The sequence below is a fragment of the Leptosomus discolor genome, chromosome 11, assembly GCF_034619465.1.
Source record: "Leptosomus discolor isolate bLepDis1 chromosome 11, bLepDis1.hap2, whole genome shotgun sequence".
Lineage (NCBI taxonomy): Eukaryota > Metazoa > Chordata > Aves > Leptosomiformes > Leptosomidae > Leptosomus > Leptosomus discolor.
This window is the reverse complement of record NC_141401.1, coordinates 3,070,837-3,092,958: the sequence shown is the minus strand read 5'-3', so window position 1 is coordinate 3,092,958 and position 22,122 is coordinate 3,070,837. Positions and strand designations below refer to the sequence as shown.

The following is a 22,122-nucleotide window of genomic DNA, read 5'->3' as shown; positions in this document are numbered from 1 at the left end:
GGAAGCAGCTTTGAGCGGCAGCTGCGCTGCCCCGGAAGCACCTGTCTGTGGGCGGGCAGAGCGCGGAGGGCGGAAGCGCTGCGGCGGCTGCAGGGAGGGGTCCGGCTGCCGCTCCCGCTCCCAGTCCTCGGCCTCCGCCGCCCCTCGGCGCCCCCCCACCATGGGCACCCGCGACGACGAGTACGACTATCTCTTCAAAGGTAAGGGCCGCGTCGGCTCATCCCCATGGTAACCGGAGGGTCACCTTCCGGAGGGGGTCCCGGCCTCGGCGGGGGGGGGGGGTAGGGAGCAGCCTCCTCACGGCGCGACCCTCCCGCGGGGGAGGCCGCTCCCCACCGCCTCAGCCGGCCCCCGCCCCGCTGCCGCTTCCCTCGCAGCCCCGGGGAAAGGGCCCGGGCCCGCAGGCGGGTCCCAGTTGCCGCCCCAGCGGGCCTCTGGGGAGAGCTGCGGGGCGGGCGGAGGACTCTGGCCACCCCCCCCCGGTGCGAGGCGGGGGCTGCGCTTCCAGGCCCTGCTCGGGTGTTTCTTGAAGCTTCATCGCCGGGGGTGTGCGGGGCGTCGCTGCTTGCTCTAGAGCGCTGCGGGCGCTGGTCGCGCCCGAGCCCCCAAAATGTCAGATTTGGGCAGGTTTCCGTGGCGGTGATACGGCGTGTCCGCGGCTTCTCCAAGGCTTCTGCTCCGTGAACAGGCAAAAGCGAGGGCCAGCCTGCTGGGATGGCGAGCAAAGATCGTTAGTGAGGACGCCCAGGGTTGTAAGGGCTGCTTCCCTCTCCAGCTGTTAAATAGGACTGTAAAGTAGTGAGTTACACGCTCAGCGTTGGTAGATGATGCGGCTAATTTAATAAAGGAGTATTATTTGCTGCCTTCTGTATTCTGAGCCCTTCACGAGGGGTGAGTGTAACTGCTGTTTCACACCCAGAGATCTTGAGTCCTGGCCTCATGCAGCACCCAGCAGAGAAGGGCAGGAACACCACATTTTGCAGGACTGATGTCCCTCGAGTCGCCCGTGCGGCAGCAAGTTGGGTTGAAATGTTACAGGCTGTAGTTAACGAGGCAATTTTCACTCCCCACAGAGTAAAACACCAGCTTGGTGTGAAGGTCCGTAAAGCGTGCTGTGAAACACGTACGGAAATGCTTAGGTTTTGAAGTTGACTATCCAATTTCTAAAATCCTACTGCAAAAGCAAACTAAGTATTTGAAAAGTAGCTGTTTATTGCGATATGGTCGTGTAAATTTGAATTTAGGATTTGGAGTATTGCTTGTTATGATGTAATGGTGAGGGACCCAGCGCTTGTCATCATGAAACTTAGGTAAAGGAAAACATCTGTGGGTTTCTTCTGTGCCCTTAAACTCCTGTGATAACTGAGGAATTACATTTCTTTTGTTGCCTGTATTATCTACTTGCCGTGTGGAAAGTGGTGATATTTCTAACTGGAAATCAGTCGTCTGTACTGCTATTAAAATCAAATTGGGAAGTACCAAGAAGGGCCTCTCTTCTCCGCTTGCAGCATGGGCAAGGCCTTGCTGACCACTAGTTTAATCCCATCAATCAGCCTTAATGTAGGACCTTATGGGTATGAGTTGTCAAAGCCATTGCGTTACTGTGACTTGTTCATGCAGTTCTGTCAGTGTGCTTATAACTAATGTTTTTAGCTGTGAAGGCCTGGGAATATCAGTGATGCAGAGCTCGTTGGGAGAGGTCCTATCTTTATTAGATCCGCTGCCTTAGATAACTGGGAAATAACAAAGTTAGGATCCAGTTATATAGAAAAGTTCAAAGCTCATTTAATTGTTAGCCGCTTCTAAATATTTTCCTGTTTAGGCTGGTTTTTGGAAGCTGTTGTGAGCGCAGGGAATGCTCTGAAAGTGATGTTGCAAAGATGAGCAATTCGGGTTTTGCAAAGCTAAAGTAGACTGCAGGAAGTTGGTGCAATGTCCCATAACTGGGATTAATGTGACAGCTGAAATAACATAACAAATGCAGAGTAACACAAACTGTGGAAAGGTGTGACTTCCCAATTGTGATGGTGGTTCTAAACAAGCTGTCACCACGCTGGAATGATCTTGAAATTATTGCGAGTAGGTCTCTGCAATGAATGTCTCGTTACCAGGTGCTGATCCAAAAGGGAAGAGTAGGCAGTAACTCTTGGAAAAGGAAATGAGAACTCAGGGGGAATGTTAAGCCAGTGTTTGAATCTGAGACATGAGCATCTTGGGGATTGAGGGGAAGTGTAGGCAGGATGGGCATACCCGTTTTGAAAGGGATGTTGTAGAATTAAAAAGATGGAGAAGGGCATCAAAACAATCAGAAGAGAGACCTGATGGATTCATATCCCTTATACTGAAGTGATGTGCAACTTTATCAAAATTAGAACAGTGAGTGATAAGGGCAAATAGGGGAAGTATCTACTCTTTGTCATAATTTCTCTGGATATCTGTAATGCTTCTTATATTGAGCAGTAGGTGAAAACAAAAGGCCATAAAGCCCCGCAGATGTATATGCACATTTTGGAGCGGTGCATTGCCATAAATTCCATAAATGGGTTTGAAAGACAAATTATAGAGGAAGAGAAGTGTGTGTTGGGGTGTTTCAGTGTGACGGTTACAATGGCAAGGCTGAGGGTGTTGCTTGTTTGAAGGTGCAAGGGCTTGCTAGGACAAAGATTAGCCTGTTTGTTCTGGTAGACACAATGTTTCTTGGACACTAGTTGGTGACAGTCAGACTGGGTGTTGGTCTGTAAGGACACTTAATCCAGTAGGACGGTTCTTCTGGGTTTATGAGCTCGAGGGGACGTGGTAGGTTGGTGGGACTGAGTTCAGTTCGACTTGGTTTAAAATAATGGGGTGATATTCTCTAGTCTAGCAGTCCTTTACTGCTCTTAAGTTCAACTGCCACACCTCTGTCTATGTGAGACCTCGGGCTTTGTCCTGTCAGCACCTGGCAGCAGCAGTGTGTCAAAATCTCGCTGACTCTGCTGGTGGGTGTAAGCTGAGCCCACCTGTGCTGCTGTGCAACAAAATCACAGCACCTGTTACAAAACACCCCTCTCCTGGCTCTGTTGCAACGCTTCAACATATGCTAAGGCCTAAGCCTGGCTTGTAAAAAGTCAATTTCTGGTAAATTCTTCTTGTCCAGCTTGCACGTCTTTGTACTCTTTCATACTTTTTGGGTCTGGCTGAGAGCAGCAGTGCCTACTGTTCCCAGCACTGCCTTTGCAGAAACACAAGACCTGTGAAGCCCAGTTTGTAGAAATCTTGCTCTAATTTTAATGGGAAGAAAACATAATGGTGATATAAGGATATTACTTTATTACTTAATAAATTAAGCCTGGCTTAAGTGCAAGAACTTCTTACTCCCTTTGATTAAGGTAATATACTTGCAGTAGATGAGTAGTTATCCAAGTAACCTACACTTGTAGAAGATGTCTTCTGATTTTTCTGTGGACAAAGCTCGGGAGGATTATCCCTGCACCTTGACCATCTGGAACTCCGGGTTTGGGGTCAGACTTCTCATGTCTGAACGTGGACCTGACTAGCAGTGTCATTCAAGTTATTGTTAGGAAAAACTCCAGTTTCCGCTCTGTGTTTCCTACTTTGCGTCATGTTCATTTCTGCAAATTTTCCCTTCAATATTGAGGAAATGCTCTGAAACTGAACAAACTTGTTGGCTTGGTTTTAGAAAACGCTTTTTTTTTTCTTGTGTGCTTTGTTTAGAGAAATTTGTAGGGAAAGGTGGTTGCCCGGCACCTCTTGGTTTTTCAATGGCAGCAAGCCCTTCGCCTTCGCTGTGTTGGCTGTGGAGCCAGTTCTGTGCTCTAACAAACCTGCCAGCTCAGCCGTTTTAGTGCAGAGGCGTTTGGAGGCTCAGCTCTGCGTTAAGTACAGCGTGTACAGGTAGGGAGTGATGCCTACCCCAGAGTGCCTTTGAGACGCCACTTTTCTTTGTGTCAGGAAACGGGGGAATAAAATGGGGACACAGGTGAGGAGGGAGAGTAGTCTAAGACATCACCGTGTTTGGAATCACCAGCTACCTACAAGGTGTTGAAGGACACCATCTTCTTCATGTTCCCTTTAAACTCCGACTGAAGTGGGCAGGAAGAGGTGTTCATCAGCAGGTTCTTCTGGGACATCATGAAGCTGTGCCCAGGCTCTTCGCTGATATGCCTCTTCATAGCAGTGCTCAGTGCAGGGACGAGTGGTTTTAGACGTTGCAATGCCATAGCGCTGGTGGGCTTGTTTTAAATTGACTTGTATGTGACTTGTGTAATAACTTTTCCCATAGGCCACACAAGTTGGGGATGCTGGACTTCCTATTTTCAACCTGATTAGGTTGTCAATAAGGTATTTCATGAGATAATTAAAGTATTTACTGAAAATTTCAACTGAGAGGTTTAACGGAAATAAAAATTGGGTGAGTGAGCTGGAATGTTGAAAAATTAATAATCCTTTCTTGATGTAGTTCTCTAAATTGCTTTTCATGCAGTTAGGAAATTGAAATCTTATTTTGGTCTTCTGCAGGAGTAAAACTGGAATTACAGAATGAAATTTATACACTAGCATGGATTTAATACTCTTTCCCCCTCCATTTCCCCCAAATGCTTGTCTTAAACCTTTGGGGAGGAGAATGCTGTAGATAGTGAAATACATTGATTTAAAGCACATGGTTGCAAATACTGAACTGTCACATCCCTAAGCCAGTAAGAATGACCTGCCTGGTGGTAATCACCGGGGGCAGGGCAATCACTTTCATGACTTTTGGGATGTGCCAAATCTCCCAAGATTGCGAAGCTTTTTAAGGCGCTGCTCCTGTAAGCGAAGTGCTGGTCCAAAGGAGGTCACTGATGGAGGTGTTCAAGATTAGGTCTTGTGACTGAACTTGCTTAAATGTTTCCTTTAGACCTCCTTCCTTCCAGTGCTGATGTAGTAAAGGAATTTCCTGATGATGCAAGTTGGGTGGTACAGGAGAAAGCTGGAGCAGAGCCCTGGAAGGGCTGTGTGCTGGTGAGGACTGCAGTCCTCCAGATGAGCTGGGATTGAGGATGTATGGTTTTATGCCTGGGCACTCGTAGGAGTTTGGTAAAGTAAAAGTTGGCCAACTTAAAGCAAGAACATTTAGGTCTGATCATAGGCCAACTGAACCATCAAGGTAATATGGTCAGGAAAAGGTAATTCCAGCTCCAGGTATGCCTAGTAGAGATGGAAATATTAAAATCCCTGTGTACATCACAGGGAGATCTTGCTTAGAATGATGTGTGCAGATCTTCTCACTGTGTGGAAAAGAAATTGAAAAACTTGTTGGGAAGGTGTTTGGGGAAATGGACGGTCTGTTTGTAAGGAAACATTTGGGAAGTTGGCTTATTTAGGGAGTAGAACAAAGCTGAGAAAGGACGTGGTTGCTTTCTGTAAATACCCTGGCATAAACACCACTGGGAGAAGAAACTAATAAGCTAATGGACAGTGCTGGCATGTGAACACCACCGTCAGCTGACTGCTAATTCCTTCTGAAAATTAGAAGGCAATATCTAACCATTAGGAGTGAGTTTCTGGAAGAAAACCCCAAGAAAAGTGTGTGTACAGGAACAATTTGCTTTAACATGGAACTAGATAATGTCCTTTCCCTCCCAGAAACCGCTTACCTGGGTTAGTTAGGATGGGACTTGGCCATCCAGGTTTATTCCTGCTGTATTTCTGTGCGATGGGATCACTGTGTAGTATAAAATATCAAAATGAGGTGGTTTGATAAGAAAAGCAAAATTAAAATTAATAATACAACCTGAGTGGCTGTTAAAGGTGTTTCAGTTCATAATTGTATTCAAAGAGTGGTACTTGCTCAGGCTGGCAGAAAGTGTGAGGAGTCTTGGGCGCCTGCTGGCATTGCAAGCTGTTCTTGTGTCCGTGTTCAAGAGGCGCGGCAACGGCCCAATTAAGTAGAGGAAATAACTGACCTCAAGGAGGAAGTCTAATATTTTCCCCCTTTAATTGGGACATACTAATCTGGTGCTGGGAACCATTCAGAACATAAGCAGCATGGGATTCCGATAAGGGGAGGAACAAAACATGGCAGAGGAATGAAGCCGTTTAACAATAGTGGGATCATTTTAGAGCCGTGCTTTGAAATATGCACTGAACAACCCCAAACGATACGTTGGAGGGGAATATTTAGCAGGTATATGATGCAGCCTCTTGGGAAAAGGAAATGATGTGTGGAGCTTGCTTTTCTCATCTGGAGAAGTTTTTGACCGCTGCCAGAGCTAGTGCTGGGCGACGGCAGGACTGAGGTGTGCGAGGGGGCTGGCGACTTTTGCCCCCTGGGAACGGGTTGCTTGTAATACGTCCCAGTGAATACAAATATGATGTGATCCAAAACTGTGGTCTAGACCTGCCAAAAGAGGGTTGGAGACCTTGTTTGCCAATGGCAGAGGAAAGCTATGGCAGTTTGCCAGGTGGTGACGATGCAATTAGGCACCCTGTCCCCTGCACGGAGTTTATTACAGGTTAGCATCTTCTGTGCCAGCCAAGCTGTTCAGCAGTGCCCGGGCAGCCGGCGCTGGGCACTGCGGACCTGTCACGTAGGAAAGCAGGATCCCGTTTGCATTCAGCACATGGACTTGCCACCTACCTGCGCTTGGGGTCTCCATGAACAGAAGTGTTTACCAGCGCCACTCTGCTGCACGCAGCTTCTGTAGCTTGGCCAGCTGTGTGCTGAGTCAGCTGGCAGAGGAAGCCGGAAAGATGTTTGTATTGATGAATATCCACCTTTGAAGCTAGGATTTGCTGCAATTCTCATTTTATGGAGGGTGTTTAAAAGGTGCTGCTCTGCCCTTGCAGTCAGAGAAAATCCCATTTGTCAGAGGTGTTTTGCATTATTTAAATGGAAGATGGTGTTCAGAGGGCGGCTGGGTGGTGCAGCAGCAGATGGGAGTGTTTGTGCTGCTAGACTACGGCTCAGTGGGGGGTTTCCTCACATGATGGAAGGGTGTTTGGTGTACTCATTGCTCTATCATACCACACAGAATCTTTAACACTATGTTGCAGTGTCTTAACTATTAAATGATGTATGTTACTGAGCAAATATTTCTGATTTTTGGTTGTGTTTTTTTTTTTTTTCCCAAAACAAGCATAGCCACAACATTATTTTTTTGTTGTTATTGCCTAAGCATGCACTGTTTTGCATGGACTGGCCTTGATTCACTGCCAAAGTTAAAAGTTATCAGCTTTTCTTCTCAAGGATCTCACTTGTCCTCTTTTTCTTCCATTTCCTTCTGTTACTGGTTCGGTGCCTTATCTATGTTCTGGCATAAGATCATCCCGAGAGGCTCCTGTTGGTGTGAGTCAGGGCTGTGAATGTGTTTCATCCCGTGGCCTGCATCTTGGGAGTGAGTTTTAAGTTACACTTTGCACCTTTCAACTCAGCATTACAGAATATTGCAGCGAATCCTCGTGACGCTTTTCTTCCTGTAGGAACTGGACTTTAAACCTTCTGTCAACCTCTTGTCAAGCACGGCTGAATCCTTCCAATTAGTTTGCTTGGCCCTGGTGCTGTGAGGAGTCAAGCTGAGCCGGGGAAGGGGGAGTGGATGGTGGTTCTAATTCTGAGTCCCAGTGATACCCCGGCAGCATTTCAGAGCAGTTTCACTCCTAAGGTGGCCAGGAGTCGCAGCAGGAGCTGTGACACAGCTAACATTTTACACTGTCCATCAGGGTGACGGTGGTCTTTTGGGTTTTTGGGTTTGGTTCTCTTTTCCATTCACCAATTTTTCTGCCCCAGTGAGGAACCTCTCTTCTGCAAAGTTACGAAGAGTGTAAAATGAAGGCAGTCTGCTACTTGCCCTGTGACTTCTTCAGCAAAACAGATTTCAGTTGCGTGGTGTGGGGGTTTTGTTTTGTTTTTTAGTTCTAGTGTTGTGAGAAGGATGTGAAATCCAAACAGCCCCTGACTTTTTCAGTGATAGCCATGTATCCTTCCCAGAGGAGGAATGTTCTCCCATGTTGGGCAAAGGAGACTGAAATTTAACAAGTGAAAGTCAAGTCTAATGTCTGTTCATAATGCCAGTGAATGTGGCAGCTCTCATTCGCCAGAAATATCCAGACTTGGACAGTAGACCTGTGACAAGGGTGGGGGTTTTGCCATTCTTTTCCTTTCCGGAAAACAACCGTTTATTGCAGGTGATTGTCAGTGTATTCTCTATGTCTGGAACCTGATTCTCATGTCGTTTTTGTCTTGTAGTTGTACTTATTGGAGACTCTGGAGTAGGCAAGAGTAACCTTCTGTCTCGATTCACTCGCAATGAGTTTAACTTGGAAAGCAAAAGCACCATTGGAGTGGAGTTTGCGACAAGAAGCATTCAAGTTGATGGGAAGACAATAAAGGCTCAGATATGGGACACAGCAGGGCAGGAGCGATACCGAGCTATAACATCGGCGTAAGTGATAGCTTGTATGGCTGAAGGGAAGCTTTTGCTGAGGAGGGTAATTTTGGGCCCTTCCGATTCCTCAGAAACTGCAGATGGGGTGTTTGTATGTTATCGTGTCATATCCACAGCCTATGGTGGAAGGAAGCTTAAATATTACTTAGCCCAGAAACTCAATATGGTGTGTCCCTGCACAAGCTGGTTTACTTCTCAGTGCTCTCGTGGTACGTAACTGGAGGCATTTCAAGCCTGGTATGCAAGAGCTTGGAGAGACTCATTTCAGTGCAAGCGATTGATAAAGTAGTATCAGTGTTCATGGAGGTTTTGTCATGGGTAACCTAAGACCAGAAACCCTCCTGCAGCAGGAAGGAAAGACTGCTCGCTTTGCCTGCTGATTGAATTGGAACAAACCAGCGTAACAAAAGCTGGATTTGAGTAAAGCTGGAGGTAGTTGTGGGGTGGGAGAACACAGCCTGTTTCTTTTTGAATGCGTTACTGTGCCTGTCTCTGGTCTGAAAGGAGACCAGCTGTGGCCTTTTGTAAAGGGGAATAGATCAGGCTGACGGTTTTTATGAGCCAGTGAGTCATTCTAAAGTCTCTCTATCACTGTGGGTTGTGCCTGTACTGCACCCACAATGATGGGTGGGGGAGACTTTTCAGGAGTGGATCAGAGGTTGAAGGTGACAGTAGCTCCCCACAGATTCCAGAGCTTTGTTTCTGGGATGCAGGGCTCTCCCCACAAACATGGGGTTTGACTTACCCCCTAGACTCCGAGCTGTCCTGGCTGCTCTGGTGGTCCTGTGGCATAACCCTAGTCTGGGTGCTCTGCTTCGCTGTTTCAGGTCCCGCAGAGCCTGCTTCTGGGTCTTCTTTTTGGTGTAGCTGTCTTTGCAATAATGGGAAGGGCTATTACTCAGTAACTTACCACTTTTAATCATGACGTTTCTTGCTGGTTCTTTAACATGTCTCTTCACCCGCAGGTACTACCGCGGAGCTGTAGGGGCGTTACTGGTGTATGACATTGCTAAGCACCTTACTTACGAGAACGTCGAGCGGTGGTTGAAAGAGCTGCGAGACCACGCTGACAGCAATATTGTAATCATGCTTGTGGGAAACAAGAGTGACTTGCGCCACCTGAGAGCGGTCCCTACGGATGAGGCCAGAGCTTTTGCAGGTTGGTGAACTCAAAGTGATGCTAACTGTGTGGGGATCTGCCTACCTTGAGGCAGATGAGCTTAAAGAAATCCGGGAAGCTTCCTCGCACAATTCTTGAAAATGCAACAAATTCTCATTTTCGGTGATGCAGGAGGATGTGCCTCGAAGTAACACGACGCTGGACTGATCTCTGTGCTTGGGGATGAGTGTAAATTCTAATGTTGGTGTTGGGTCGTGTTGTCAGATCATGCAAGGGGGGAAAAATCCTCCAACTTTATCCTTTTTCTTGATACCCGTGTGTCTAATCAGGAACACTATAAATATAATCTGGTACAGAAGTTCTTCCAGATGGGGAAACAGATACGTAATGTACCCCTCTAATTATAGTATTTCTGCCCTCACAGAGAAGAATGGTTTGTCATTTATCGAGACATCTGCTTTAGACTCTACAAATGTGGAAGCAGCTTTCCAGACTATTCTGACAGGTGAGTCATCTACTGCTTTGTTTGTTTCAAGGGGGAAGGGCAGAAGGCTGCTCAGATATGATGCAAATAGGCATTTCTTTGCCTGTAAAGTGTGTGAAATTTTGCTATTTAATCATTCGTCACAGCTGTAAGATTTGGAGTTTCGAAAGTGTCGCAGTTGAAAGGCCAGCCTTGAACTCGGGCACGAATCCTTGTTCGCTTTGATCTGCCCCAGGTTTCTAGTCAGCCTGGTTCATGTTTCAGTTCCCACTTGTGTGTGGTGTAGGGCGCGCCCATGGGAGAGAGTTGTCTCATGCAGGCATGGAGTTAAACCAGCCATTGTCTGTCAGAGGAGAAGTCAATCTAGTTTGTTTCCATCTTTAATGGTGACCATAGCAGTTGCCAAGGGAAAAGGGATGAAAGAGTAGAGATCCTTCCTTGGAGCAATACTGCTTGTGGTAGTCTGAGGCGTAGTGACTCCTGAGCTGCAGGGTAGTCGCTGCCATTACATTTAATGCTCCTGGCTGGACTTTCGGCCTCTGTGACATGTGATGGCTCTGAGTGCTGCATGTTTTTATGCTCTGTGGATAAAGTACTTCCTTTTTGTTCAAACCCTTTTTTAGATAGGCAAAACAAGACTCTTAACAAGGCTCTGAGACGCTGAACTACAACTACGTGGGGGACTTTAACTTAACCATGGCTTGTAAAGGATAGGGCTGTTTTGTATGGCTGTGTGCCCTGTCAGCTGTAGCCAGGGCATAGTGGGACAACAGTGGCACGTGGGGGTTTTGTCATTCCCAGCTTTCGCGAGTGTCTCTAAATCTCTAGTCTGGGTCTTCAGAACATCTGAGGGACGCATCTGTTGTGGTATGTGTCTCTGTTCTAGGTGTGCCAGGCAGGCTTTCTCTTTTCTCGAAGTGCCTCCAACGTGTTTCCCAGTTGCGAATTTAAACTCCTTCCTTCCTGATGTCGCACATGCCAGGCTACGTGATGTGCTTGGTATCAGCAGCAGCTCCATTTCTAACCTATGTGTCTCTCTTAATCAGATCTCATTGCTGTGACATTGGCACCTGGTTAGTTTTGATTTTTTTTTTCTCTTTGCTGTCTAATTTAGACGTTCTTTTAAAAACACACCCCAAAGGACTTGTTAGCCATACTGGAACATGCAGGTGAGGAGGCAGCTAGGAAGTTATTTACTGTAATAGAAGTATAAATTCTGTAGCATTTCTTGAGTTGTTTGAATTGCTTTATGAACGTCATAGCAGTGGAGAGAGTTGTTAGGCTGTTGGAGAATTATCTGCCTGTGTCCATCTGTTCCTTGTCTTATCCTTAGTTGTGAGAGGCCTGCGATAGGTTCAGGTTCTATTGTGTGTTTTTACAGGGGGTTCCTGAGCAGTAGTAGTGCTCCTGTCCGTATGCTAGCAAGAAAGTAAGTGTGTCCATGTTAGATGAATAAACAGTGCGTAGGGAAGCTTGTTGTCTTGCTGCTTCATGCAATGTTGGGGCGAGAACTTGAGTTCGTTTCCTCTTTAGCTGAACCATGTGGTTCCCTTTTAATTCCAGTGTAGTCACTTGATTGTAATTCAACATTGCAGAAATGAAGAAGAAAAAAAAAAAAGGAGAGAGAAGTTATGTTAGCTTCTACATTTACTCCCTACATGACTACTAAGCCATCAGAGGGTGGATGGCTAAGGAGCGGCTGAATGCGATGGTGTCTGGGATGCCTGCTGGATTGCCTGTTTGCTTCATCTGCCTCAGGGCAGGCCTGTCAAAAATGCTCATGAACTTAGGCGTGGATTTTTCAGTAGAAAAACATTTTTATTGCTGATGTGTAACTGCTAAAACCTGAAACTTCTTCCTTTATGCATGTGTCCGCTGTGTTGGTAGCCCCTCTCCTCTCAGGAGCACCTAGACTGAACTTTGAGGTCAGATTCTGGCCCGATGTGCTGTGTGTAACGTAGAACAAACAGCCTTGCTGCTTCATCTTTCAGTTTTCAGGGAGGATCAGGGCTTTCGGATGAAGGTTAGTGGATGAACTTTCCTACTCGCTCAGCACCAGCATAATAAACCAGAACTGGAAATCTATCAGCCATTGTTTACCCCTCCCAAGGTGGCTGTCAGGCTGTCATAGCCCATATGAGCTGGTCACCTAATTGCCCGTCTCCTGTTGGACCATTGTGTTCTCTAACAGTGACGGCTGAAGAGGTGGAAAGTTTCCTGCACGCCCTGGGCTGCTGCCTTCCTTCCACAGAGCTGTGGCACTCCTGCCGTTGCCATGGGGAAGCAGGTCACCTCTTGGGCACAGGCTGGGCTGTTTCTTTATCTCTTCTCACACGCTTCCAGCAGTACCTCTTATTAGAAGTTATTTTGGATTCTAATTTGCGCAGGTTTGATTTTTATTATTTTTTTTTCCTGGTTTAATTTTTCTGTAAGGGAGAGCAGTCTGTAATGGGAGAACAAGCAGTTAAAACTTGCCCTCGGTGGACTCCAACAGATTGTTGAGGCTCTTGCTTTTCCACAAACGTCAGTGCTCCCTGCGTGTTGCTCTGACAGTATTGTGGGTAAAGAGCTCTTGGGTATGTGGACAGGATCTGTGTTCAGGAGGGGTTGGTTGAACTGTGCTGGAAGAAACACTTCTGCTGATTAGTGGGCATGTGGCTCGCTCCAGACAGGAGCTCCTGTTTCAGGGAGATAAAGATGAAGTAAATAATGCATTAGCAGCAGGTTGGCTCCATCTCGGCTGTGACTGGCATGCTAAGGACGAATGTTCTGCCAATAAACTTCTCGATAACACTTCACAGCTGGCTTTTTCTGTTAATGATTTGCTTTGAAGGAAAGAGGGGAGCAGTCATCTGAGGAATGTGGTTTTCAGACTGACCCTGCAGAATCATGGATAGTCTGCATTTGGCCAGGCTGCCTCCCAGCATAGCGCCTGCGGGCGGAATGCTGGCTGTCCTTTGAAGAGGGAAGTTGGTAAAGCCAACAGGCTTTGCCACAGGCTGCCAGCGGAGGTGGCTGACGGAAGGGCAGGGCAAGCTGCTGCACCAGCTCTGCTGGTGCATTTGCAGTGCTGGGAACGGCATCACAGGGATGTCCCAGGCTGCTCCCAAAGCCTTTCCCACAGCTGCTTCGGCCTCTCCACAACAGGGCGTTGCGACTAAGATCTGTGGCAAAATTTCTTTCTTCTCCGGCCCTGCTGAAGCTGGTCTGGTTGGGACAGTGTTGGAAACTTGTAGGAGCCCTTCCCGTGGAGGTGTAGCGGGGTCTGTGTTAAGCTTGTCCGCACCGAGACTCTCAGGTTGAGCCACTTGGAGTAGATGGCTTTGGGCTTGGGAAATAGGAACTGTTATAGTCAGCAGAGCCGAGGGCAGCATGTATCTGCTGCTGTTACAGGTGGAAGAAGGGGGAGAGAGATTTCCTTTCCTCTCCCTGTGTTATAAGAGGACTTTTAGAGGGGACATATATTGTATCTAGTGGGCTTCCTGTCCTGCTGTGGGTTCCAGATGAGGTTTTAGGGACCTTTTCCAAATTCCCTATCCAAATTCTTCTGTTGCAAGATGCCTAGACTTTGAGGGCCGACTGTTGTGCGCACAAAGGTGCTTTGTATCATCTGGCAAGTAGGAGAGACTGGTATTATACCCACTAGCCACTCTGAGCGTTCACAGCAGGATAGAGCGTCCTTAAAGTGGAGTCTGCCTCCCTTCCCTGCCTGGCTCTGTGCTCTCTGTTCCCGTGCTGCGTTCTGCTGCGGTTTCATCTCTAAGGAATCCCATCTCCAAGGAAACAACATCACAGAGCATTAACATCAAAAAATCTAGGGATTTCCTCTTTTGTTAGTTCTGTACACCTGAAAATAAATGAAACCCTAGTGCAGGCTGAGCAGACAAGAACTGGACAAGCTCCTCCGAGGCAGCAGTGTCGCTTTTTCCCAGCCCTTTCACAGTGCCAGGCCTGTCTCACACAGTTACCAATTATGCAGTGATGCATTCTGCTGAATGTGCTCTTAAAAAGGTCTCATTCAGTTACTGAGCAGAGCACAAAGCGTAGTGTCTTTATTAAAAAGCGCGTGTCTTCATTAGCCTGGCGTTCCTCCCTGCAGACCGGTTTCAGTGTAGGCTTTGCCGCTGGGCGTTTTGCCCCAGCCAGAGCCAGGTTTAAGCTGTTCCCACCTCCCCTTTCACACCAGCACAGCTATGTGTGGTGAAAGAGTGTGCAGCGGATCCAGGGAAAGGCAGTTTTTAGCTGTTTGGGCTTTCGTGTGGGGCAGTGCGCTGGGGTTCGCACTGCAGAGGAGGGGGAAGCAGCAGCGAGCAACCAACTCTGCAAGCTGAGTCCGGCAGCACAGCGGGTCCTTGCAGGACTCCTGGGGAGGCCGTGGAGGTGGGGATTGTGGATGTATGTTCCCAGAGTCAGAAGGGACAGACCCTTTCTCAGGAGAGACCTCAATGCTGTTTAGTTTGGTTTTTAAGGCTTCAGGGCCGTTTACTGAAGATCTTTGCTGTAAGATGAGGGTGTTACACAGAGGGCACCCTGTTGCCAGTCCTTGCCTACAGGGGTGGAGGGAGTGTGTGACAGCTTGTGTTAGGAGCCAGTATGGACTTGTTCAGGGAGTTCTCTGGAAAACTGAGAATCGCTGCTGCTGAAGGTGCCACTAGAGAGTTTCCAGTAACGAAGGCGGCAAGAACCTCCTCCTGCTCGGTAGGACCGGGCACCGTTCTGCCCTTGGAGGTAAACTGGCTGGCTGCCCTGAGCTGGGGCAGGGTTGTGGGGCAGAAAACGTGCCCTGAAGAACTCAGAGCAGATCTCTTCCCGCTGTGCTCCTGCCACCCCTGCGCACAGGGCATCGGGAGTGGCCTCCACAGGGCAGCGCTGACCTTTATCTGCAGATTCCCGCGTGGAGCTGCAGGTGCCTTTAAAGCTCTGATTTCATGGGATTCCCTTACCTTGTGAAGTTGTTGATGTGTAAGGCTGTTGGAAAGAAGAGTGAACTTGAGAAAGGGTGAAATCAGAAAATCCTTTTACGTGTGTGGCTCTTGTTTGGTTGCCTCAGTGACCAGATCTGTAACTGAACACGTGTGTAAAATCCATTTTTCTGGACAGTTTATCCCTGTCTGAGTCTGAGCTGTCGGTTTGGAGGCCCAACGGGCGGATTCCTTCAGAGCACAGCTTGCAAAGCTGAGGTTACTTGTACAGTCCCCAGACACCACACGGTATCTGCGGGAGAGATTTTCATGTTGCCAGCAGCCCCGGGGCTGCGTGCAGCCCCGCTCTTGCTCTTCCTGGGGAGCACTTGGCCTCTGTTTGTGTTGGCAGCTTAAACCAGCGCAGCCTTGTTGCATCAAGGGCGAGGTTTTCAAGCCTTGTTTGTCAGGGACCCTTTTTAGCTCCTCAATGCCATCTCTTCCCATTGTCGGAGCGGCAGGCGCTTCGCTGCGCGATCAGCCCTTGGCAGCAGGGAGGACCTCTCTGCGCGAGGCTGCTCCGTTTCCAGTCCTGAAATGATGGCGGGGTGTGCGCTAAGCAGCAGCTCATTAAAATTCTGAACAAAGGCTACTCGCTAATGACGAATTTCTGGTGGAAAAGACGTCTCTTGGTTTGGGGTCAGGCGAGGTGTGTGTTGGGACAGTCATTACCCAGCTGATAAGAGACTTCAGGCCTCCGACAGGACTCGGTCCTTGGCTTTGTTTCGCCAGAGCTGTTGGCAACCTGTGCTCTTCCCCGTGTGGCTGTGCGGGAGGAGTGAAGGGCAGACACCCTCGTCTTCTGCAGCCTGGGCTTACCTGAACCTCGGCCTTGAGCTGGAGCGCGCAGGTCGGGGTGGGCATCGGCTCCCTCCGGCAGGGGCTCCGCTGCTCGGCCGCGCTGCTGCGCTGGTTGCCGGCCCGCTCTTCTGCGGCACAGCGGGGGTGGTGGCACTTCGGGGTCGGCTCTTTGCTGAACCTCAAATGCTTTCAAACTTCTTTGTTCAAGTGAGGCTTGGCAAGCTGCTTGGGTGTTTTTGACTTCACCGATTTTTAAAACTCAAATTTGCAAGTGTGTTCCCCCACGTGCTATTTTTGGTACCGTTGATTTCCTTTCTGGGGGTGAAGCACTACACACGCTGTACTCTTGTCTGCTGTGCAGCTGAAGTAAGTGCTTTTGTAGCTACTCGGAGTTTACGTGCAGCACGTGCCGTTGGCTACTAACAAATCCCAAGGAACTGGGCAAGGCTTTTGGTGCAGGTGTGCAACGTTCCCCTCTTGGCAGCGCACTGGGGAAGGCACGGGAGTTTTAACCCTGCTCTCTGGTTTCTGTTGGAATTTCTTCATCTGGACCCATATTTCTTCTCCATAGTTTTGAAGTGTAGCTGCACTAACACAGCGAATGTTGTAAAGGGTTTGTGTGCTGCTTAAGGGGCCGAGTCGCCCCGTTTGGGCCCAAATCGACCTCTTCTGAAGGCTTAAAACCACTTGGACGATAGGGAAGGTATTGCACGTGGCAGGTGTGCTGCAAGAGTGGCCCTTGCAGTCCTATCGGAGAGAGAAATTTCGAGTGGTTCTTTTTAGTCCTGCTGTTGCCTGTGGAAGCGTCAGCAACATGTGACCAGTGTCCTCAGAGCCTGAAGAACCATCAGGAGGAGTTGGTGGGGCACATAGTTTCTGATTCCTAGCAAAAAAAAATTGCAAATTCTGTCCATTTACTAACTCTTATCTCAGGGGAGATAAAACAGTTGTTAAAAAACTCATTTCTTTTGCAAAAATATATTTTATTTTCTGAACATGGAGAGCATCGCAATTGAACTTGCCGTGAAAGCTTCTGTGCGTTACCTACGTAGTTCCAAAACTACAGAAAACCTTTACATATTTTATGCCCGATTCCCCCCAGATAAGACTTTCTGATGGTGTTTTGCTGGTGTACGCGTAACGAGCAGCTCTTTCTCGTCTTCCAGAGATCTATCGTATTGTTTCCCAGAAGCAAATGTCCGACAGACGCGAGAACGATATGTCTCCAAGCAACAACGTGGTTCCCATTCACGTCCCTCCAACCACTGAAAACAAACCAAAGATGCAGTGCTGTCAGAATATATAGAGTTGTTCATTCTTTCCCAAACGGCTGTGTATATTCCCCAGGTCCAAGATTTAAATATATTTGTAATTCTCGTGGTTACATTCTTGTGTTTACTGCTTATTCCTTCTGAATTTCTCCATGTCTTAAACACTTTGATTTCAGTGTTTATGATTCTATTGCTTCTACGTGGCTGCAGTATTTTCCCATCACCGACTCGTCGGTGTTGGTTCAGTGAGTTGTTTGGAACTGATCTGATCTCTTTCGACCATGACGCCCGCTAGTCAGAGCACAGACACCTTGAGTGAGCGCTGGAAGATGTTTTTCTGCTCCTCACAGGACAATTGCTGTCAGGTTAAGTAGGAAAATATCTCTGGGCAGGATAATCTTTTCTTGTCTTAAGGTGTTGTGTACCGCGTCTAAAGCTTGATGAAACGCCCGTTGCTCTGAAGTGCAATTTTAATGTAAGTTAAATGTTTTTGGCTACATCTTCAGATTGTCAAGTTAAGGCTTTTTTCATAGAATATTATGGGGGAGAAAAGAAATTCTTGCAAACAAGCAGCAGGGTGCTTGCTACCTGTGAAGGAGCTTTTGTGGTTTGGCACCTGCTGCAGAGGAGGTGGTGATGTGAGGCAGAGCTGCCGGGGAGACGCTGGTGGGACTCCACTGGAGGTGCCTGTCGTGAAGAAAGCGAAAGCACGAGCTGCGTAACTGGTGAAGGGTCACTCGGACACTGGAACTTGCAGCATGTTTTTGTGCTGCCCGAGCCTTGGCCTCCACAGTGCTGGTGGTATCAGGATTTGAGGATGGCTTTTCCTGTCACGGTGCACAGACGTGAAGGGTGTTGTCACATATTGCATATCACAGCTATTGCCACGTGCCACATATTAATCTGTATTCGAACGCCCGAGTTGATGAATCGATAACATCCACAACCTGGTCTGAGTTGTCAGTTCTGCGTCATCCAGTGTTTTTAAATGACTCCAGTGGTTTGGTGTGTGTTCTGTAATGGAATCATCTGGAGTAGCTTGCTTACTGGATGCGCCCCTTCTGTGGTCTGTCGCTCAGTACAAATCATCGTCCGATCAGCTTGTTCAGGGATACATGAACTGTGCCTTCTGTCGCTGCACTCGCTGCCTGCCGCTGTGTGCGCTGTTCCCAAACACGCCATTAATGTTGAGATTTGGGGGCTATAGGCACTGGATTTCTACAGTCTGCAAAAGAACTGCTTGTTGTATAAATGCCTGCGGTTATTTATACACTTACAGGGAAGTAATTGATTGTAGGGGATGTTTCTCAAGCTCTGATATGACCCACTTGGAACACCCAAATCTGGGTAGGCACTACCAGCTGCGTTTCGTACCCAACCTTTCTGTCTTGCGGTGCTCATGATGTGTAAGGCACACGGAAGGCATTGCTGTAGTCGGTCACTTGTTGGTTTTTTAAATCCATTTCTCCTCCTAGTATTAGTTCTGAAGATGCTATTTTGATCTGTTTGTAAATTACTTTGTATTTTATGCATGTACTGTACCTTGATTCATTATTTTTTTAGGTTGATTTAAAATATATTCATCCATGATTCTAATAAAGAATTACAGGGGACGACTCAGTATGGTGTCGGGTGCGCTTTTTGGGAGAACTGGGATTTGACCTGAAGGTTTTTCCTTACTGGAAGCTGGTAAGCTGCTTGGAACAGGCTCTGAGAAGATGCTGAAGTGCAAGTACCCCCACGAAGGGAACCAAGAAGGTCGTGTAGCGCCGTTGCTGCCTTCGCTCAGACCAGGCCTGCAGCTCTGTGGGCTGCTGCAGTTCGTAGCTGTGAGTTTGGCAGCTTCAGGAAGCTTTTACCCTCTGAAAAGTCTGCGGGTTCGCTCTAGTCAAACCTCTGAATAGCTTTTACAAACCTGTTCGGTTTGGGTTTTTTCCCCCACGTGGCCACCAGCAAGAAAATCCTGTGGGACAGGAAACTGCTGCCTTCTGCAGCAAATGGTTTAAGGTTTTTGATCCCGCTTTGGCGTCCCGCTGAAGAAGCGGTGCACAGGAGCTGGGTTGCCGGTGTGGGGTGTCCCGGCAGGCTCCTGCCCGCAGGCACCAGTCGCCCACAGAGCGCGTGGGTCAGCGCTGGTGGCTCTGGGGACAGAGGCAATTTAGGGCCTTTTAGTATTGCAGGAGGGGCTGAGGGTGAGGTTACTGTGGGAGCGGGTCTCGCAGCTCTCTCTACCCAGACTGAACCATATTTTGGAATTAACCAAATTACCGCAGCAGCCGAGTTCTAAATTTGTCAACTGGGAATGCAGGAGGAGTTTCACTTCGCTTCCTTTTCCGATTCGCGTAAGCAGGCAACGTCAGGTTTGGATGTCGCATGGTTTTATGCAAGACGCTTCCTTCTGCAGCGAGCGCAGCCGCCGCGGGGCCCGGGGGAGCGCAGGTCCGAGGCCGCCCCTGCCCCACGCAGAGCGTGCGTGTGAGCCCGTGCTTCTTCCTTCGCCTCGCAACAGACGGTGCCGTGTTCAAGTCCTGGGCAGCTGTGAAATGGCTGCAGGTGCCGTTAGACAAAGTAAGAACTCTTAAATTTTATTATTTTTTTTTTCCCCCCACCAGAACTTTAATAATCCTACAGCAGGCCTTAGACAGAAATGCTGTGGAAAGGCTGGTTTGGACTTAGGGACGGCTGCAATGGGGAACGTAACGTTTTCATGCAATAGTTTGTAAAGTTCTCGTAAGGTGTCGACTTTTAAAGCAAAATCGAACGGTGCATGTGCAGAGATGTAACGTCTTACCTGTTAAAGCCTTTGCCCCGTGTGCTGCTTATGCCTGACTAAGCACTGCGGGGCTGTGGCAGTGGATTGGGCTGGCCCCGGGCTGGGTGAGGCTCCTGGGATAAGAAGGTATTTCCCAAAGTTCTTTGAGAGAGACAATGCAAAGCACTGTTCCATCTGAACACCGACCCGACGGGGTATTATTCCCGTTCAGCTGCTGATTAACCATTCTCTTCCGTATTCTGTACTGCTAACAGGGGACAACTGATTTTGACAGAGGCTGCTTTGGGCCCTGAAATGAGCTTTCTGAGTTTCTGGGAACTCTGTGTAATACTGCAAGGTTGGTTTGACTTGCCAAAAGCCTTCGCTGTCATTTCCATATTTGAAAGTCCCAACCTTAACAGTTGCAAAGCTGTTCAGTGAGCATCAGTGGTTCTTGTGTTTGATGGGAGCTGAGGTTCTGACTCTTACGCAGAAAGGACATGGAGTTGTTCTGATTTAAAGACATTTTTATTAAGCTGGAATTACTTACTCTATCAGTTCAAACCTGATGAATTTCCAGCCTTAAATAGCCTATTGAGTGTCGCTTGTCAAATAAGGAGATTACATGCTGGGCTTCAGTTAACAAGATTTTTAGAAATATGAAGCACGAATATTGAAAAAGCTTCCACGTGTAGCAGTCGGCTGCGTTGCCCGGGAGTCATTAATTCTGAAGGTGTTTCTGCTGCAAATCTGTGCTCGTGGTTTATTGATCAGCCTCCCCGGGAGCGCTCTCAAACCTGCTGAGATGGCTGCCGGGTGCAGGAGGGTACCTGCGCTGGCCTGCGTCCTCCAGCGCCCCTGAAGGCACGGCCACCCGCTGGTGGCACAGAGCACGGTCCCGACACGCGCTGAAACGCATCGCATGAAAACCAGAGCCGCGCCCGGCGTCGGTGCACGCCCCAGACGGCTCCTTGTAGGTGCCCGGGAGCTGCTCCCGCTGCGTTTGTGCGTCACCGGGGTGTCTCAGACCCGCTAAGGCTGAGGGCTTGTGAGAGCGACACGTACAGAGCCCGTTACCTTTTGGTTTAAAGGCAGGCCTTGCTCGAAACGAACTCCGAATTACAGTCTGAATTACAGCGCTGTGTCTTCTGAGAAATCCTGCGCCTTCTGGCTTCTAACCCTGGTGCCTGTGGGGTTTTTTCGTTGAGGGGGACAGCCCCTTTGTGACCAGCCCCATCGCCTGGAGACCTCAGACCTGCGCACGGGCTGGAAGTTTTGGTCTGCAAATGAGTACATTTGAGAAGTACACACTGAGAGAAATTCAGTTTATTTTGTACAAGGTAGAATACCTTTGCACAGTGAACAAATATATTACAAATCTGTCTTGCCTTAAAAAAGTATTGCCATTTTGGTGCCTGTCGCCTAAGCTAATGCTAATATACAAGAAGGTACTTTTTTTGTTGGGGTTTGTTTGTTTGTGGGTGTGGGTTTTTTTTCCTGTTAAGCTCTATGCACTCACTGCATTTGGTTTGAAAATCCAGCTTTGAGAAAAACACTGAACCCATCTCTGCCCTCTGGAGTTTCATCGCAAACTTTACAGCCACACACACACACAGACGTTGGTCGGGCCGGCGGCCGAGACTGCTTGTGCTAGGTGTCCAGGTCCGTCTCCAACAAGAGTGTTCCTCATCGAACTGCCTTTGTCTTGATATTTTTGAGGTAAGTCTTTCTGTTCATGTACGTAAAATATATTCCTACTGGCCCTACAAAATAATTGTCTGCTTAGATCTCAAATAAGGCTTTCCTGGAAAATAAAGTTACTATTGCTGACGAGTCGTTGCCCCCATGCACACATGCAGCATTCATGGAACTACTTGGGCATTATCCTGCAACATGAAAATCTGCTGCTCTGGAAGCCTGGGGGAGCGCTGGGCTCAGCTCGGCTGTCTGCCTGCAGAACTCGTGGTTTGCAGGGGGGGTTCAGGGCCACCCCCACACCAGCAGGGTCCCGGCTCCTCCAGCACCGCCTCATCGGGGCTCCCCACGCCCGGACACGAGCGTGTTGCGGCAGCGAGCCCAGGGGTGCTGTGCAGCTACCGCCACACCAGGGCCCTCGGTCTCGGAGGCGAGGGCTGAGCCTGTCTGCGGGGACACGGGCTGGGGCCCACCGGGGCGCTCCGAGCGATCCCACCCCTGGTCTGACGCGGAGCCGGGATCGAGCTGCTGCCTCCGAGCTGGGAGGCTCCTCTTGCCAGTCCCCAGACCAGCAGGTTAGGCGAGCGATCGTGCTTTGAGCAGCTGCTTGGT

The 22,122-nt window shown here is 48.6% G+C and overlaps 1 protein-coding gene across 2 annotated transcripts; it reads left to right on the top strand.

The window, feature by feature from the left end:
- The first annotated feature begins 107 nt into the window (after window positions 1–107).
- RAB11A (RAB11A, member RAS oncogene family) lies at window positions 108–21,645 on the top strand. Of its 2 annotated transcripts, none has more exons than XM_086471579.1 (5): window positions 108–200; window positions 8,228–8,423; window positions 9,392–9,585; window positions 9,971–10,051; window positions 21,357–21,645. In XM_086471579.1, exons 1-5 carry the CDS (start codon window positions 161–163, stop codon window positions 21,467–21,469), a joined length of 624 nt encoding a protein of 207 aa, XP_086327705.1. In that variant the 5' UTR covers window positions 108–160; the 3' UTR covers window positions 21,470–21,645. The 2 variants fall into 2 exon arrangements, with proteins under 2 accessions (XP_086327705.1, XP_086327703.1); XM_086471577.1 differs by lacking the exon at window positions 21,357–21,645 and adding an exon at window positions 16,959–18,683.
- Window positions 21,646–22,122: the final 477 nt, after the last annotated feature.

Bases quoted from the DNA above. Each gene is read 5' to 3' on its own strand.
- RAB11A (XM_086471577.1), top strand. From the start codon at position 161: ATGGGCACCCGCGACGACGAGTACGACTATCTCTTCAAAG. The intron at 8,424-9,391 runs GTAAGTGATAGC...CTTCACCCGCAG, and splicing joins TACCGAGCTATAACATCGGC to GTACTACCGCGGAGCTGTAG. The intron at 10,052-16,958 runs GTGAGTCATCTA...CTCGTCTTCCAG, and splicing joins TTTCCAGACTATTCTGACAG to AGATCTATCGTATTGTTTCC.